The sequence below is a fragment of the Haemaphysalis longicornis genome, unplaced genomic scaffold (genome assembly GCF_048455015.1).
Source record: "Haemaphysalis longicornis isolate Haplotype H1 unplaced genomic scaffold, Haemaphysalis longicornis Haplotype H1 scaffold_1, whole genome shotgun sequence".
Classification (NCBI taxonomy): domain Eukaryota; kingdom Metazoa; phylum Arthropoda; class Arachnida; order Ixodida; family Ixodidae; genus Haemaphysalis; species Haemaphysalis longicornis.
Window position 1 is genome coordinate 285981365 of NW_027526203.1, and position 18581 is coordinate 285999945.

Here is an 18581-nt window from a genome sequence, read left to right on the forward strand (position 1 = left end):
TGTTACTCTCGGACTCAACGCACCCCTTCACTCGCTTTGCATGCTCTGCTTCCTGCCAGACGACAAAGACACTGGACAAAACCCGTTGAAATGCGTAGAGATCGTCTCCGATAATAGATACACGCCGTTTGTTGTACACTATCTTGCCATTCACGTTTTCGCAAGAATGGTGCGACATGCCTCAAGCGAAGCTGTCAGTTGCGCTGACGGTAAACGTGGCGGAAGCCTCGTTCGCAGCAGTTTTGCCAGCAGACAATGGAGAGTTTTAACTGAGCGTTTTGACGGTCCCCTATGCTCCTGACCGCCCGCTCCCACAACAAGAGCGTCAGCAGCAAAAAGACTGTAAGCTAAGCGATGACCATATCTCCCCCGAGGAGGAATCTTTCGTGTCACCGTTCATGCCCGGTGCGTGTGTATACCGTAACGTCATCCCAGTGTAAAGATAAGAATCAATATTTTGGGCACTCAAATAAAGTAAAATACCGTGTTTAGTGCCTTATTTTACATGTCTAATATAATGTAGTCGCTGACACGGTATAAGGGTCCTAAAGAATTTAAAAGAAGCCGTTCAACTTTCGAATACCCAAAACAAGGTTGTCTTTCTCGGCTCTACATAAAAAAAGGCTCGCGCTTCGGTCGACGTTTTTCGCTTCCGTTCAAAAGCTCCTCAAGGTGTGCGGCATCTTTCCCTATTCGGAAGCGTTTTCACGGTTTCGTCACTCGTGTTTAAACTGAAGAAACGAAGTCCGCCGTAGCGCGCTCGCATCATGGGGGCCAGCCATGTTGGAATTCTGCGCGGTAGAGTAAGTTGGCGCAACACAGACACACAGACAGATAGGCCAAACCTTTCCCATTGACGTAGCCCAAGAAAGACAACCAACCTTTACAACCAATCCAAGGTTGTTGGTGTTAAAAATAACAGCGGTGCTTTTGAATGTGCCAAACGTTTATAGCAATTATGGTCGATGTTTTCATGGTGCTTATTATTGTTGACATGAGACATACTAGCAGTTAATTTCCAGATAAACAATCCATCGCGAGGCGAGTTTTTGACCAAGCGTAAAATGTTTCAGTGTGGTTTCACCGTGGGTGCAAATGTTTCACCGTGGGTGCAAAATTTGCGCATGTTGGATAGCTCAACAGATACCAGCGCTAACACACTTGCTACAGTGAACGTCATAAGAACGTTTTTTTTTTTCATTTTAGTGCTGTTATGTTAACAAAAATACTACGCGTCACATAAACAAGCATGCATGTACTTGGGCTTCATTTCAAACAAAAACGGAGTGGTATGAATATGAACACAAAAAATCCTGCTTTAATCCAGTGTGACCTTGCACACTGCAAATTCATCGCCTGTGCAGTGAGGGATCCTGAGACTTGCCATGCGGAATATTCTCCTCTTGCAGGTGAAGGCAAGGAATATGAAGGCCCCCTGAAGTCCGCACAGGGCGATGAACGGGTACCAGAGGAAGCGTAGCCCCGACAACGATGCGGCGAATCCGAACACCCAAGTCAAGCCGAACACCGCTGCCAGCTTCGCATACAGCACAAGCCGGCCTTTTTTATGGTTAGGTCTGTTCACCGCTCTTCGCGCCAGCTTGGCCTGCAAGCGTCAAAAAGAATGCTCGTGACGAATATGGTTGTGTAACAAGAAGGGACGTACACCTCGAGTTTCTCACATGAAACGGGCTTAAGAGGGATATTTGACGTCGACATCATAATTGAAAGAGTTTTATAAGGCTGTAATGTCAGCCATGTCATTGCAAATTACAAAAAAAGTTCTGCCCTACAAGAGCATTTTTGCAGACAGCGGCTTCCGGGGATAACTGCATCCGGTGCGTGCGGTCGGTACCCAAACGCACCTGGAATACAGGCAGTGAGTGCGACACTGTGCTGTAGGGGGACTTCTCGCTGATTTCGGAGCTTGTTTCCGCTTATGGTAAGTTTTTCTTTGGAAATTAGTGGTGGTCAGTTTCATTGTGTCACATATAGAACACCACTGGTAGGGTGGTGGACAAATTAGGGGGACGGGGGAGGACGCGGATAAAAAGCACATAAGGCCAAATGTCACAACCCTAATAGTGAAAATTGCAGCATAGGGGTGTTTGTAGCATGCCGATCATGCGTAGTTTTCGTAGCATATGCTGTTTGTAAAAAATGGCTGTTCATGTGCGGGGTTGCTATAACCTGCTTGTATGGTTTATGGCCTCGCAGCCATAGAAACTTTGTTGGGGCATAACATGTATGGTTGCGTTCAAAACAAACAGCAAATGGTAAATTGCGGCAAAGCTTTCTGCTTTGTTAAATTTTTAACAGTAGGGCCATGACTTGAGCAAAATGTTGAAGCAATAGCGTGAGATGTTCAAACTGTTAAAACTATTGAAGCTATCTAAACTCTTCCAAGTACTCGAGATTTAATAGAATATACAGACCTCGTATTCCCCATGTTCAACGCATGTTTTTGATACAATGATTTCGAGAGTACCAAATGCAAAGTACTCATTGCCTACAACAAAGCACCCGTCAGGCACCACGCCTGACATTAACCCTAAATATTTTTATGACAAAAGCAACTGCTAGGCGTGAAAATGCTTCGAAATAGGCTCAGTACGTGTGTATTAGCTTTGCTGCTCGGGTGTTGTAAATAATAAAAGACCAACTGTATTTCAGGTGAGCCGTGAAGCACAGTGCGGATAGCATGCATGTGTGCCACAGAAATCCTGCACTAAAAAATAGGCACACGACACACATTCATATTCCCATAGATTATGTTCTTGGTGTTAAACGCCGAGCACCACGGCTTCATTCTGGCTTGCGATTCCGCACAATAAGCACTAATACACCCTAAAAGCTAAGATTAAGTAATTACCTGTCTTGTAGCTTGAAGAATGCTGCGGGCTGTCAGGCAAAACAAGACTAAGTTGGTTAGGAGCAGGAGAAGAACAGGTGTGCCGAAGAAGGCAATCAGGCTCAGTGGGCGATTGATCCAGCAACGTGGCCTGCCATACGATGGACTCCATGGCGATGCCGGCTGTAGGTGCTCAAGTGTCAACGGAGCCACCACAATTGCAATGGGTGAGAGCCACGCGTACGACGAATAAATCCAGAAGGCGCTCACTGCTCGGGACATGCCAATCACTCCTTTTCGAAAAGTTTCTTGCACATCTATAGCCAGCACGTTCATCCAGAAGAAAGCTGCTAAGTGGGAGGCGTGAGACACAACCGCACATACTCTGGATGACGCAGTGCCCGGTGCCAGGAGAAGTCCACCTCCTACGAACGTACCTTGAGCCACTAGGACTGACAGGGCCAGGCAGAGTACAATTGTAGAAGGGCCATTTCGAAGTTTGGGCAGGAGAGAATACGTGATTATGTGCAGCACAAGGCACAACACAGAAATTAGAAGTACTGCGGTGGATAAGATGTCCTCGAATCTACCTGGCTTTAACACTGTCCTCTCGCTACTCGTGGACATGCATGCAATCACTGCGTCGGGTCCGTCTCGGTGCCACCGGTCCGGTTTGAGTTCTTGAAAACTCGAGTTAACGATGAGTGTTAAATCTTTTCGCACCCTGACCTCGTCATGGCTAAGGCGAGTCCAACTGCAATCATCCCGCTTCACCCACACGTCGGCGGGGCAGCCGGTGTGAACGCACTGATGAGCAACTGGATCATAAACTTCATCCCGACCACAACTATTCACCAGTGGTTCTGTTACTGCGACTGTACGCCAGTTGCTAAAATCTATGACGACAGCGTACGTTGGAGCGCCCTCTTCGAGCGTTTTTCCTTCGAGCCCCGGAGAATGCTGGGGCCCGTCCTGATGCCCGCAGCGCGGGAGACGTCGAGTTCGACCGTCGCATGTAGAGCAGTGCATGTTCGGGTAAAGTTTCCCGTGCGTTGCGGCAATTTCCGCGCTTATGTAGCTGTAGCATTTCAATAAAGCAGCCCCGTTCGAGAAATCGTCTGGACATGACATAACGAAGCTCCTTGGTTCGCAGACTGTGACGTTCAGTTCTTGAGGGGAACTTGGTTCGACCAATTCTTTGATGGCTATTTCGCATTTTGTCAAGTGAATGCCAGCACCCCAGCTGGCGACCAGCACTTGGACTTCAGGATAATACCAGATTCGTTCAGCCATGCCGTTTTTCAGGGCCTGCAAGAAAAAAACACCCACGTGTCATTCAGTTATAGCGGCTGGCTCCACCCGGTTTTGAGCGTTTAACCCATGCGGTACTTATTAAGGTAATCGTATATAATGAAACTCTTTACATTTTTTTGCAGCATTAGTCTTCAGAAATCCTTCCCGAAGATTGCATACGAACTTGCACCCATTTCCACGTCGTGTGCACCACCGAATGTCCCACTACCTGTATTGTTCCACCTCGTATACAGCGTCTTACTACCCCGGGTAGGAGGGTGCTAACAATTTTAGACCCAGCGTCCATCCCCTTCGCTTCTGACGAGCAGTGTTTGGCTTGCCTGAAAGCTCCGGTGGTGGGAACAAATGCGTACTGGTGAAGAAGGTCTGGACGGAAAGCCACAGCCATGGCATCCCAGACAATAGACACGTCCAAATGTGCGGGTGCACTAACAGCAGTAGCAGCGCACGCTGCATAATCATGTATTCTTCCGTCTCTGCTTAACATTCCTAAAGACGTGTTTTTTAAAGGAAGGAGTTTTCATGCGGTGCACACAAAGAAATGTTTTCGGAATCGTTATAACCTATTTCTGTTTGGGTTACGGATCTGAGAGAATTTCGTTTATGCGTTGGAAGCAAATATCGTTGGGCAAAAACGTCAATGATATTATGCCCCTTTTCCGTTCGCTGTAAAAATGTGGCTTTCTGACTTAGGGTAGAAAGGCTTATATTTGAGATTCTTATAGATTCATAAATAATTGCGTAGAGAAACGAAACTTTTGTCTCCGGACAGCAAATACGTTCCGCAAGACTGCTGGTACGCCCCTTCAATGACGTTACTTCTCTACTGACAACCGACACTTTTCAGGGTCTATTGGAAACGTGAGAATGCAACCTTTTCTACGTCCTACAGACAACATATGCGGACGTCATGTCTTTTCGATTATCTCCCGTTGCCCTAAAACACAGCTTTGAAGCGCTATGATTTGTTTTGTTCGTAGAGTGCAATTCTTAAAGTTTTGACGTCATGGCTTTCCGAATAACTCCCGCTGCCCTAAAACACAGCTTTAAAACTCTAAATTTGCCTATAACACTATAATTCGTAGAGAGCAATTCCTAAAAATTGCTTAAAACTTACTTAAAACTTCAACGTGTCATATTGTACTTCACTTTAGGGGGGTACGGGGAGCTGGCCAACCTGCTCCTACCAGGGTGTCGAACCGGGACCGGAACCGAACCGAGCACTGAAACCGAACCACAACTTTTGCCCAGAACCGGAACCGAACCGTACCCGTTATTTTCCCGTCATTTTGGAACTGAACGCGCCCCGGAAAGAATCAAAGCAACCGTTCCGAATAGGTTCCGGGAACGGTTTGGGAAACGGTTCTGGGAATGTTAGAGTGAACGGAAAAATATTCATCTCAACCAAACAGAAAATTTAGTTGCACACGAAAAAGCCGGAACGTTTTTGGATGACGACCACCTAAATGCTATAAAATGTCCTTTAAGCACATATTGTGCTGTTATGCTGTTTCTAGCGTAATATTGTCATCTCGCACTGAAGTTAGAAAAAAGGGGCGTAATGCATATTTTGTGTTCATCCAAGGGTTTTGGAAACATGTACTTATATAAGGTAAGACTCTAGGAAGCACGTAAACTGGAAGCAAAAATGCGATCAGCCGGTTTAACTCGAAGGAAATCCGATAGCGTTCTTCAACACCTCCTATTCCTTTGTGGTTACGTTGTGCAGCCTTGGAGTATACCGGCGACCACTATCGGTGCTTTTACATTCTCCAGGCTGATATCTTTACTAGAACACAATAGATGCAACTTATCACTGAAGTGTCATTAGCAAGTTGCCAAAGTTTTCATATAGTCAGTGAGCCTTTATAGCCGTTCCTTCGGTTAGCAGGTGGTAGGTAGGGACCATGAAATCCCTCTAAATGCCACCTGTCACGCTTGGCAGGCGGATTTTGACGCCGACACTAAACAGATTTCGACTTCTAGCACAATTAATGTTCCCGCGTTAAAGATCGAAAGCCGCTGAAACTACAGGTACATGAAAAGTGTAGCAGGCCAACCAATTGTTTTTTAATGCGAAAGCACTACTTCCTTCATTGAGCGAAAATATGTGCATGCGCGTGCGCGTGTGTGCGATATTTGTGTGCATGCGTGCATGCGTGCGTGCGTGCGTGCGTGTGTGTGTGTGTGTGTGTGTGTGTGTGTGTGTGTGTGTGTGTGTGTGTGTGTGTGTGTGTGTGTGTGTGCGTGTGTGTGCGTGTGTGTGCGTGTGCGTGCGCAAGCGCGTGCGCGTGCGCGTGTGCGTGTGCGTGTGCGCGTGTGCGTGTGAGCGTGTGTGCGGAGTCACCGCTCCGGAATTGGAATAACTCCGGATTCATTACGCTCTTTCGCGACCCCGGAATAGAATGGGAACGGAATGCCGAGAAGGCTTGGAAGAATGAAATGGGAATGGAGTGAATGAATGGGAGTGGATAGTCTAAAGACTGAGCTCAGTCTTTAGACTATCTGTGTCCATCTAAGTTGCGACCTACAGCCTAGGTGGCTCTTGAACCAGCATTGCTGCAACCCATGAGGACAGTCACTGTCATTCGTTTTTCAACGGCTGCTGAGAAATAACTCGTTGATGAAAGTGGTGAATCCGCCCAAAGAGAAGCTCTAGATAGGTTAAAGTGTTTCGTATTTAAAGCGTAGACAGACGATACACAAGAAGAGGACAACACGAGCGCTTTCTATCAACTGTTTTTTCAATGAAAGCACACATTTATACTTAATCGATCCATCGATGCGTAAAGAACATGAAGATGGCTTTTGCTCTTTTGCGTTACCATTCCGCGTGACCATGGATGGTTGCATCCAAAAATTGAACTCCATTCGCCTGTAGTGTTATTGACGGCTGGGTGACGCAGGTTTCTCCTGATATCCATATTTTTCAGGCCTCCATGATGAGTCGGCACATCTCTTTGTGCGCCAATTCTACTGTCGCACTCCCACAAGCTGGTTGGCACACTTTGCACACTTTACAGTGAAGTGCGAGATTCGAGTTAGGCGTTGCGCTCGTGTAATTCTCATACTCACACAGTCTCACATTTAAGCAGCGACCGGTTTGACCTATAGAGTGCTTCCCGTTGTCCAACGGAATGTTGTATACAACACCCTTTCTACACTATATGGGCCCCGGTGCTTGAGGACGCATTCGTCAGAATCTCTGCACTCACCACCTAATCTTCTGGCAATGCTTCCTCAGATCCTCCACTGCTTGTTCCGAGCCGTAAACACAGCGTCGACGCTATAGCCCGCAGCGACCTTTATCAGGCGATGCGAAATGTTATGTAGGGCACCACCGTCATCTTCCTCCTACCCTCCTGCCCCTCCCTGCAGGGCGGCCCCTTACTAGATCACTTCGCTGGTCCTAACAGTCGTTCTCATATTAGAGCAAGCAAGGACATAGGAAAACCCGCTTGTGTCAGCTTCCCGACTTGCACTTCGAAACTTGCTTGCATCGTGTGCACACACGACTTGTTCATTGCGGCCTTCAGGCACAACATGGCTAAGCCTTGGTTCACTAACTTCGAATGGTTGGAACAGAAGCTTAGCGAGGGCTTTTCTGATCTCGGCGCATACGACCAGCAAACGTGCTCTTGTTCAAACTTGAGCCTTAGGTCTAGAAACTGAATCGCGCTTTCCTTCGGTGTTTTCATTGTGAAGTGCAAGCCTTTTCCACTCCTTTTAAACAACTCCAGAACATGGTTGGTTCGCATTTATTTCCTTGGATTCACAATCACCAGATAGTCTTCGACAAAACGGAAGGCCTTATCAATGATGCCTTTCATCTCCTGGCACGCTGCTATCAACCTTGGCTAGAAATATGTCGCTAAGGATCGGTACCCCTAGCTCTTGAACCGATGCATATGCCCGATTTTTGCTTGGAAGTGCACCCCCTCCCAAGCAACTACTGTAGAATTCAAATAGAACGACAGAACAGTTTCAACAGAAGTACCGCTGGTGGTTGTGACGGCAAACTCATCATTCTCATCAGTAATACATTGCTTAATGCATGGCATCAGGTGGTCAAGGGGGATAGAATAAAATAAGTCCTCTACATCAATGCTCACTGCGCTGCACGGTCCTGGGTTATCCTTTATCAAGTAGTAGACGACGCCCTCAGAGTTACGCACCAGGAACAGGTCCACGAAGCGGAGTTTGGCGAGCTGATCCTGTATGATTCGTGACACCACAAGTTTCCAAGTGCACCGCTCCGAGTCAGAGGCACGGATTGGACTTTCAGGCTTATATATTTTCGCACTAAAAACGAGCTCCAAAACCTGCCCCTTCGCATTTTTCACTCCTTTACTCAGGGATTCAAGTCCCCGGTATTTTAGTAGGGCCACCGCTCGCTTCTTCATTCGTCCTGGTTCCTCCTCCACACGCTTGAAATTCTCCTGCACGGACGCAAGTGCCCTCAGCGAGAACTGCTCCTCCGAAACCACCACAAAAAATCCTTCTTAGACGGCCACTAAAGGTCGAAGCCGTTTATTTGCCAGACAGGTTACGAGAGTGCCTATCCGGATACCTTTCACTTTGGTAGAGAACCGTAAAAAAGGAGTAGCGCGGGCCAATTCGTACATAATGCTTATTTTGGTAGAGCTCGCTGCCCTGGTTACCACGTCCGCGCACTCTGATACACAGGGGGCTTTTTGTTCTTTTGCCACTTGTGTTACACTATACGCAACATGGCCAGAAGTTCAACTGAGGTCATCGGAGGACTCAAGCAGAATTTTGGCCCAAGCTGCAACGTTTTTCTGCGGTGTTCTTCCAGAAGTTGGTCTCCGAGAGCAAGGACTTCCAGGACTAATGCAGCCTCCTTCCGCTTTCTCCGTAGTGTCTGCCGGATACTGCACCACAAAAACTTGCTGATTTTGTCCGCCGTCCTGCACCAATCTTGGTACATCCGTTATCCGCTGTGCTGTCCTCCTGCCGTGGCACACACCCCACGTAGGTTGTCCTTGTACAGCCTGAGCTGTCTGGACTATTCTGCGCGCACGATACGGCACAGTCTTCTTGTATGACGAGGGGAAGGCTCCAGGCACCCACACAAGGCCGGCACATCCGGCGGGCAGCGACGGTACCTAACATGCCACGATGCCGTCCACATCATGCAGGCTGACACTGCGATTAGGGCTGAAAGTACTGCGGGGTTATTCAAACTGAAAGTTAAACATTGGAAAGGGCTCAGAGAACTAGAAATAAACTTCAGTAGAACGGAAAGTTCAACTAGTTAGATCTGATTCATATTTAAAGCGCCGACAGACGATACACAAGAAGAAGACCGCACGAGCGCTCTCTATCAACTGTTTATTCAATTAAAACACACACACGCACATTTATACTCAATCGTTCCATCACAACACATACGCAAAGAACATGAAGATAGCTTTTGTGTTTTTGCGTTGCCATCCCGCGGGACTCTCTATGTTGCATCTAAAAATAATGTCCATGACAAATCACCCTTTCATTCAACCATTTATGCTACATCCTCAAAGCAACTCTTTTTAAATTGTCCATCTATTTCCATTGCGTTCCCTTTCAGGGGGGAGAAGAAGCTTCTGAGCTAACAGTCCCATTTTCAGGCACCCACAAGGCACCCATCACTGATTTGATTCCAAAATGGCAACTCCAGCCTGTGTTGTAGCCGTCCTTTCTCCAAATTTACAAAAAACAGGGCGCCAAAAGTAGCGATTATGCAGCATTTCCTCTTTATGCAGTTGAAGTACCTACCAATGTGCAGAGTTTTAGTGCTACGCATCAAAGACTAGTATGGCTGTGTCTTCTGCTGCGCACGAACCGAACGTATGTGTGTAGAAGGATGAACTTCCACGTTAGCATTGTTACGGCTGAAGCGCACGGAAGCCTAATTGTTTTACAACACATTGTACAATATCATATTTTAACCGCCATAGTGTGTACACGGATTATCTTAGCGTTGTACGTGCCTTTTCATCCAGGAAACGTTCAGAAAACCATGTAATTAGTCTTGTTTCTAAGGCCCTAATGTGCGCATATGCCTCAAGTCTCGTGATAACATGGTTCTAGGTTCCTGGCCACTGTGGGATAGCCGGGAATGAAACCGCATATCAAATGGCCGCTACTGCTACCCTCGCGAATACAGTAGGCATAACAACATTATCCTACGCCGACATAAAGCCGGACATCAGACATCACAAAACATGGCAAACACACTGGAGCGAACAGACAACTGCACATAGTAAAACCTCATTTGGCACTGTAGACAACCCACTCAAAGAACAGACACACATAAGTCGCCTTGATCAGTTTACGGATAGGCCACACAAATGTGATGCACTCACACCTGCTCACTGGATCTTCAAGACCCCTATGTAGCAGGTGTGTGTGTGGGGGGAGGGGGGTATCCATATTCTACATCCTAAACACATGCAGGGTACTCGACACAACACGACACAAACACTTTCCCCAGCTCAACAGACAACACATTCCACTCCACCCATCGTTGTTTTAGATGCGACTGCATCTCATTCACTCGCCTTGTCCCTCCATACGGCGTTGTTGTTGTCCGTCCACACACCTCCCCCATTCTCCTCGCCACGCGAGCTGCGCTGTCCGCCGCTCACCCCCTCTCCTCTCCGATAGCGAACACTCTCTCGCGAGGGTCATTGGATTGAATTCGATTGGATTGGAGTGGCTTGGCTTGGATTGGCTTGGATTGAATTGGATTGGATTGGATTGGATTAAAGTGCATTGTGTTGGATTGTGTTGCGTCATATCCGCGCCACGTTGCGTCAAGCCGCGGCAGGGGGTTCACGGCACGTTTCACGCGATGGGAGAATCAACCTAACGGAAACAACAACGGAAACCTCTATGCGTCGCATCTACACAGGGGTTCCCGCGAGGGGAGGTGGGAGTAATTTTTGAGTGACGATGCCATGGTCCCTGTCAAATGTGTTTAAGTATTTGTCAGATGTTAAGTTTCTGGACCTCATTTCCTACCACGCATAATGAAAACCTGGCCCTTCACACCAGCAATCTCTATTGCCTTTTATTGATTTTACTGTTATCCTGGCTCACAGATTTTAGTATTTATTGACTGATTATGGGCAACACGCCGACGCTATACATGCGATGAGGCACGCCGTAGTGAAGGCCTTCGGATTAATTTTGACCACCTGGGGATCTTTAACTTGCGCCGAAATCTAACACACGGGCGTTTTTACTTTTCGCCTCCATCAGAAAAACGGCCTCCGCGGTCGGGACTAGAACACGCGTCCTTGGGCACAACACCTTAGCCACTGAGACAGATTTTAGTGCAATATTTTCTTATCCACTTCTGTTTGGCGCTCTTTGCCGCTGCCCGGGCAAAGAGCGCCATTGGCCTAAATATTTAAGCTTTGCAAAATATTAAGCTTTGCTTAAACATTTAAGCAAAGCATTTGATTTGTTTGAATATTTTTTTTAGATATCTACGGTCGCTCTAAGACAGGGAGATTTGTAAAAAAATATCCAGGTAGTCGTCCGCGTAAGCAAAGGGGCTTGGGACTCAATTTCACGACTGAAACAACAAAACAGAACGGGTTCCAGTATCTGGATTTGTATCTTCGGTTTGACAAGGAGCATGCCTGCTGGATGTATGCGCCACGATCTGTTAAGCCTTTGATAAGTCACTCATTGGGCCATACCAAGCTTGTTAAAAACGCCATTGCCTTACCGTGTTTTCGCTCAGCCGTTTCGAAATCGTGACAACCCTTGATGACAAACAGTTTCAATGAACAAGTTAAAAAATTAAAGCAGGCAGGATTTCCACAGGACCTCTTGTCATGGTCATGTGAAAAGCTTCTCAAAACCCTAAAAACAAAATCCGGCTGCCGGGATGTTGCAGGGGACACACAAAAGCCCAAGAAAAAAATCCCACCTCCCCTCGCGGGAACCCCTGTGTAGATGCGACGCATAGGCGGAGCGGCGAAGGGACCGCGTTTTATAGCGCGCATAACGTTGAGGGGACTGCGTAAGCCGGCCCCAGTCGATGACGACGTTGGCGTACTTGTAAAGCGGCGTGGACTCTAGGTGTTTGAGCCAAGCGTGGATGTTGCTTCGCCGGAGAACGGCACACCGGTTATATGCGCAGCGCGCCCGAAGGAGAGGAAACCGCGGAAGAGAGAGTACTGCACATGCGCCGGCCCCAGCGCGTCTGCCGCAGCTATGACGCAACACAATCCAACACAATCCACTTTAATCCAATTCAATCCAAATCCAATCCAATCCAAGCCAAGCCAAGCCAATCCAATCGAATCCAATCCAATGCCCCTCGCGAGAGAATGTTCGCTATCGGAGAGGAGAGGGGGTGAGCGGCGGAGAGCGCAGCTGGCGCGGCGAGGAGAATGGGGGAGGGGCGGACAACGCCGAGGACGCCGGAGGGACAAGGCGAGTGAATCAGATGCTCTGCATCTAAAATTGCCATCGTCCCATAACATTCATGTCATCACACACCGCCTCAAAAAAGTGTGCCATCGCTATGGAATTGGAGTGCAAGTGGCTATCACGGCTCGCAACAAGTTGCGTTCTATATGGGGCAGGCTTGGCAGAAAGATAAAGCGGGGAAGTGATAAGAAAGGGGTTGGTTGTGGTGTTAACCACAAGAAACGGTATGTCGCCTGCGCAACGGGTGTTCTGTACAGCATTCCTCTACCCTGTGGCCGAACTTAACTTATGTTGGACACACTGGCCGTTGTATCGACGTGCGTTTGAGAGAGCATGGATTGTCATTAAAGAGGCACTGACACAAAAATTTTGCATCTTGTTTTTTTTTGCGATAAGTAGCTAATGACCTACTTATCACCTGTAGAAACCTCATTTGCTTCAGAGCGCGACGGTTGTTCAATTAGATGCATTTTCGATGCGGCCAGTCGCAGTTTCGGTTTCAGCGGGTGCCACGAAACGATAGATTTTGTGTGAACAAAGCTGACCACGTGACCGTCGGAGGGATATCACAGAGCAGAGCTTCCGTAGCACTGTCGAATTCGCGTCGCCGGCAGTTTCTGCGAATGCCCCCACGTACTGATCTCGTGAGCCGCTAAAGTAAAAAGGGCCCATCTCCCCGCGAGGGGGACTCGAGTAAATGCGTCGCATAGGGGGTGGGTGTATTGCGTTAACGTTTAGTGTTTGGGGAGTTGGTGGTAGTGAATGCGTTGTATCAGCAGCTTCTTGACGTAGTTTGAATGAGTCAAGGATATAAGGCGCGTTCGTAGCCTTTCATTCTGTGTCGGCTTTGTGGCACAGTGGGTAGAGCACCATGTACCTTGCGTTCCGCCCGCAGGGTCGTGGGATCGAAACCAGGCGCCGGTAAGTATTATTTTTTTATATAGTGTAGGGGGAGGGGTGCGGACCTGTTGTTGAGAGCGAGGAGGGTAGCGTGATGCGGGAGAGGAGGAGTGGGGGAGAGGGCGCACCTGGAACGGCTGTTGCGGACGTCGAGGCACACCAACGCCGGGCGTCATCGTGAGTTAAAGAAATGCTCTGCATTTAAAAAGCGACCGTGGACGTAACGCAGGCGCTGCCAGTGCAAATGCTGCCGCGGCTAGAGAACGACGCGCGACGCTCGAGGCAGTGGGTGGCAAGACGCGCGCTGGGAGCAGCCGGCCGGTCTGCCTAAAGGTCCGCCTACAGCTGTGTTCGGCTTAGCACTGCGGTGGATATTCGATTGCCGCTCTCGTAAGCGGTGCAGATGACAATTTTTAATGCAACCCGCCATCGCATCATTAACTCCTTTCTCATATAAGCTGTCATGGTAGGGACTTCGGTCCAATTTCGTGCAGCGGTAACAAGTTATCACTCGAGCTACCTGCGCCGGCCTGGGCCACTTCGCGGCCGTGACCGCCGTCTGCACAACGACCGTGCGGCTCGCTCAGTGGGCTTTTCGTGTCTCCGACGCGTTTTCGCGTCCAATGTAAATAAAAAGTAATCAAAATAGAGTGCCTGGAATCGCTATAGAACTTTGGTAGCGGCCAGCTGCCCGATGAGCCAACGAAATTACGGCGCCTCCGCCACAAACGATCGGGTCGCTCGTTCTCGAGAGCAGAAGCACCGCCCTCCGATTGGAGCGGCGAGCCGGCGAAAAACGCCGGCAGTGCGGAAGTGGAAAACACAAACTCGTGACGTGTTTGAATGTTGTTTATTTAGAAAATATCCAGGGGATGTCGATTGCGCGAGGTCCTCTGCTGGCTGCTCGGTGGCGTTTCGCACACTTTAAAATTGATTTTAAATATGTTCTAGGCTGTATTCGCCGCTGATATGTTGCAGATGATGAATGTGTGTTCACACCAATCTAGCTCCGAAGTTGTCTAGCCTTCAAAATTTTGTGTCAGTACCCCTTTAAAAGGCCCTCCATTATCCCATCTTGCTTCGCATTGTGCCAAGTGCAGCGAATGCAAACCTAATTTTCCCGCCACTAACATTTTATTTAGGCACCGTGAACAAACACCCCGCGAAATTATGGAGGCATTCCACATAGCAGAACGACAAGACAAGCGTGTCAGCCAAGCACGCGTGCACATGTGTGTCTCCATCCCAAAGAGATTGCATATCGGCGTTCGCCTTGACTGTTGCAGAGGTATATCTAGTTGCGTCAGCACCGTGACCTTTGTAAACTTCTTTCGCTCATGAACAGTGTCTTTTTATTGCTTGTTAATGTTTCTGTTGAGTGTTTATATTCACCCTTCTTGATATTAATTTTCAGTTGTTAGACCAGCGGCGGTCCTTGTGTTACTCTTCCTTTGTCGTTGTTTAAGTTCGCGCTGGTTTCATCCACGAATGTCTTTCCAACTAGCCCAGCTTGCAACCCTCCTAAAAAATTCAAAGAAATAAATGCTCCGGGGTTTCTTTGCTGTTCAGTATGCGCGGCGAACGACCAAAAAACAGCAGCGATGGAAGATCTCCCTGTGAGCGCTGAACGAGCACGCCTGGCGCTTGCGTTTACGGCGAAGCGTGCCTTGATAACGCCGGTGCTATGTTCACAAAAGGGCAGCCGTCTACAGACGCGAACGGTGTTCTTGAACTGACATCAGTGCGGCCCAATACTAGGGGGAACAAGTGCGGCGAAATCACGAATAAAGCAGAACCGTGCGGACGCAATTTACTGAGATATGTTGTGGCTGCAAGCGAGATAAACTATTTTTGAGTATTTCGGTTGTATCGGCCTAAGCGCTTTTGAAAATAATCAGCTGATATTCTTCTAATACACATGTATTTATGCTTGTTGTGCAAAGAAAGGCAGACAGGAAACAGAACCGTCGGAATTATTCAGCCAGTTACAAGTTTCTGCATAGCTGAAATCAACATTCCAGCAACTAACTACTGTTTTTATGAAGGCTACGAGAAGTATCGGATCCGGCAGTGCCACCCGACACAGCTCATTTATCCAGCCGGCCCTTTTTAGACCAGAAAGAAATAGCATAAAACATGAATGAGGGGTTGCTCTAAAACCTCTGCTTCCTGACCACACCAGGAGGGGAGGAGTGGCAGAAGACCTATGGGCCCTGGGTGCCAGGTGACCGAGTTACGCTACTGCGCCAAAACGTTTCATTGCTCTGCTATTGTGGAGCGCCTTTTCGTGGCGTGCTTTCTTGTCGCTGTGCCATTTTGTCGTGGGCTGCTCTCACGTTTCGCTCGTTTGCCGCGTGCACTTTGTCGCTTTGCTTTTGCGTCGCGTGCTTTTCTGTCGCTGTGCCGTATTGTCGGGGCTGTATTTTTAATGCACTTTTGTCGCCGTACCCTGCATTACCTTGCCCATGCCTAGTACTTCCACCTTGTTTGCCACTTACCCAATTTGCGCACCTCCAATTTTCTCTACGCAATGAATAATCGACTTTTGCAATGCACACCAGAGTGCAGAAAGTAGATACTCACATTTGACCCGTTTTCGTCTAGGCAGGTAATAATAAGCTCCCAGGGACGCAGGTCCCTCGTATCGCCGTTACACGAAGCACAGTAGACGTTTCTGTATATCACACCTGAGTGACGGCTCAACACAGGTAGGTCGTCCAAATACGAAAGCTCTAAGCCGCTCCGTTCTTCGTCCTCGCATCGTATTCTGGTCGTGTTGTTGTCTTCTGATGAAAACCAGGCTTCAGGGCATTGTGCGATGGCCAACAGGTGAGTGGTGAAGGCTGGTACGCATGCGAGCCCCGGACGACTGACTTCGAAGAAACGATTCTTGCAACACTCTCTCCAGCCGCTGCATTCCAAGCTTATTTTGCGACACGTGCAGCTTTCGTGATCGAAATCATCATAGTTGCACCAGCCATTGCACCTGGAGTTGTTGAGACCAGCTGAAACCGGTTTTTCAACTTGTCCTTCCGGTGTTGTTGCTAGCAACCACTGCCTTCCGTGTGCATATTGAGGAGAGGAGGCCGAAGCAGGTCTCACGGTGAATATTGGCCCGGTGAAGGGTATAACAAGGAGCGCACAGCACAACACAGCGGCCGCCCGTTGCTTCATGGTCGATACGTGGCGTGAATGGCCGTCGCTGCGGGCGGAAGCTCCAAAGTCGCGCGATACGAGTTGCCATCGGCTTTCGGGGTTGTCACGCCGTTTCCCACTCCGCATTACACGCAGCTGCAAGCTATCTCTTTAGATTGCCGGCGTTGAAGGGAGCCTGCCTTGACTCTCCATTCCCCTTGCTTGTGCTATTGCCCGTGGTATACTTTCACGCGTGTAATAATGCCGAAAGAAGATTAGATGGTCCGTTGAGCGAAAGTCCCTTCTTCGGCGTTGGCGTTGCGTCGTCAGGAAAGAAACGGCCTCCAAGAGACTATGAAGCGATCAATCAATCCATCGTTACTGGCCTTCATGAAAAGGAATGGACGCACTAGCAACCAACTCCTCGGCATGCGCATACCTCGTGCAAAGCGGAAAGAGCGGCTAGGATTGTGAATCACGTGCTCGGCGCTAGCTGGTGTGTCACACCATGGCATGGTGTGACCATGCACGCGCTGGGCTGACGCCAAGCAGCATAACCAGAGGCCAACTTATACTGGATGTCGGAGAACTTCTGGTGCCCTCTATTTATCGTGTGGTCTCGGGTGATTGGCTGCGCGGGTCGTTGTTCGTGACGTTTGCCGGCACCCAATGAAATTTGACCCCAGAACCACGATTCCTCACCGCGCAAAATTATAAGAGCTCACGATGCTCCATTGAACAATCACGCTTTCGAATTCACAACTCAACAGAAGCACTGCGGCATCCTCGGAGATTTATGCATACCGTTATTGAAGACCGCAACGCGGTTATGCTGATGTTTAACCGCTCCCGTAAAGGTGTCAGACAAATAGCGCATTGACTTCCAATTTCGTGCTACCCGAGCCGGCAGTTCCAGGGAGCTGAAGCCTTATGAAAGGAACTAGAAGCGGATCGAATTGAGATCAACCGAAATCTCCCCGGTAACGCTCTCTGGGAGCTTGAGTATTCCCAAATACCCAACACGAAAGAACTACTCACCCGTCCCAGTTCGAGGAGGGCGAATGTAAGCGCACCAAAGCTGAACAATGCCGTTATCATGCCAAGGGGCGTGTTCCCCGCGTTTCCATGCAATAGCAAATGCGGAACGCCATGCGTACATTCATCACTGCTCACATGCTGCAACGACAAGTCGCCGTTGTGGAGGCGACTCTTGCGTCAGCTAGGAGAGCAAGAAAGACAGAAAGAGAAACGTAATTTCTGCACAGGCCGAGCCCTGCAAGTGTGCCGCAGTTTGGCAGGCTTGCTGGGTAATCTTGAGGCCTAGGGGAGGTCAGGAAGAAGCGAACGATCCGAGCTGCCGCGAACTCCGGTGCCAAGGCAGGCTGTCACATGGAGAAGCACATGACTAACGTGTGCACCAGTGACCAGAGCCTTGTGCAGCCTTCGCACTGCGCTACCGAGTAAATAACACGCCTGAATTTGGCGAACAACGTTGCCAAGTGGAGGGTCTCGTATTCCCAATATCCATTCCTGTTATTCTCTGTCGGACATATCGGGAGGAAATAATTCTGCAGGTGACATAAATTAAATACTTGGAGATTATCTATTACAGTCAGCTTTATTAGCGCTCATTCAAAGCCCACTGTGACGTAAGGGGACCATGTCCTTTCTCTGTTAACAATAATGACCATCATTTACTGCGGGTGCATACTTCCTATCTAAAATTCGGCTCATTTTCTCCACTGGCAACTCATACAATATACAACTCGATCCGCTTATTTTCCTACGCCCTCCCACTTAAAGGACATCCGCCTCATATGGGTCCCTGGTCATACGGGATTATGGCAGAATGAAGTGGCTGCATGGTTTTTTGGCGCCCTCCTGGTTTTATAGCCATTTGATTGACGTCTACCCATTTCCCTGAATACTGGCC

At 48.6% G+C, this 18581-nt stretch overlaps 1 protein-coding gene across 1 annotated transcript; it reads right to left on the bottom strand.

The window, feature by feature from the left end:
- Positions 1-1318: 1318 nt before the first annotated feature.
- Positions 1319-16766, bottom strand: LOC144159077 (uncharacterized). The gene is made up of 3 exons (XM_077690343.1): positions 16097-16766; positions 2873-4159; positions 1319-1606 (listed from the first exon to the last, which is right to left on the bottom strand). Exons 1-3 carry the CDS (start codon positions 16685-16687, stop codon positions 1319-1321), a joined length of 2166 nt encoding a protein of 721 aa, XP_077546469.1. The 5' UTR covers positions 16688-16766.
- Positions 16767-18581: the final 1815 nt, after the last annotated feature.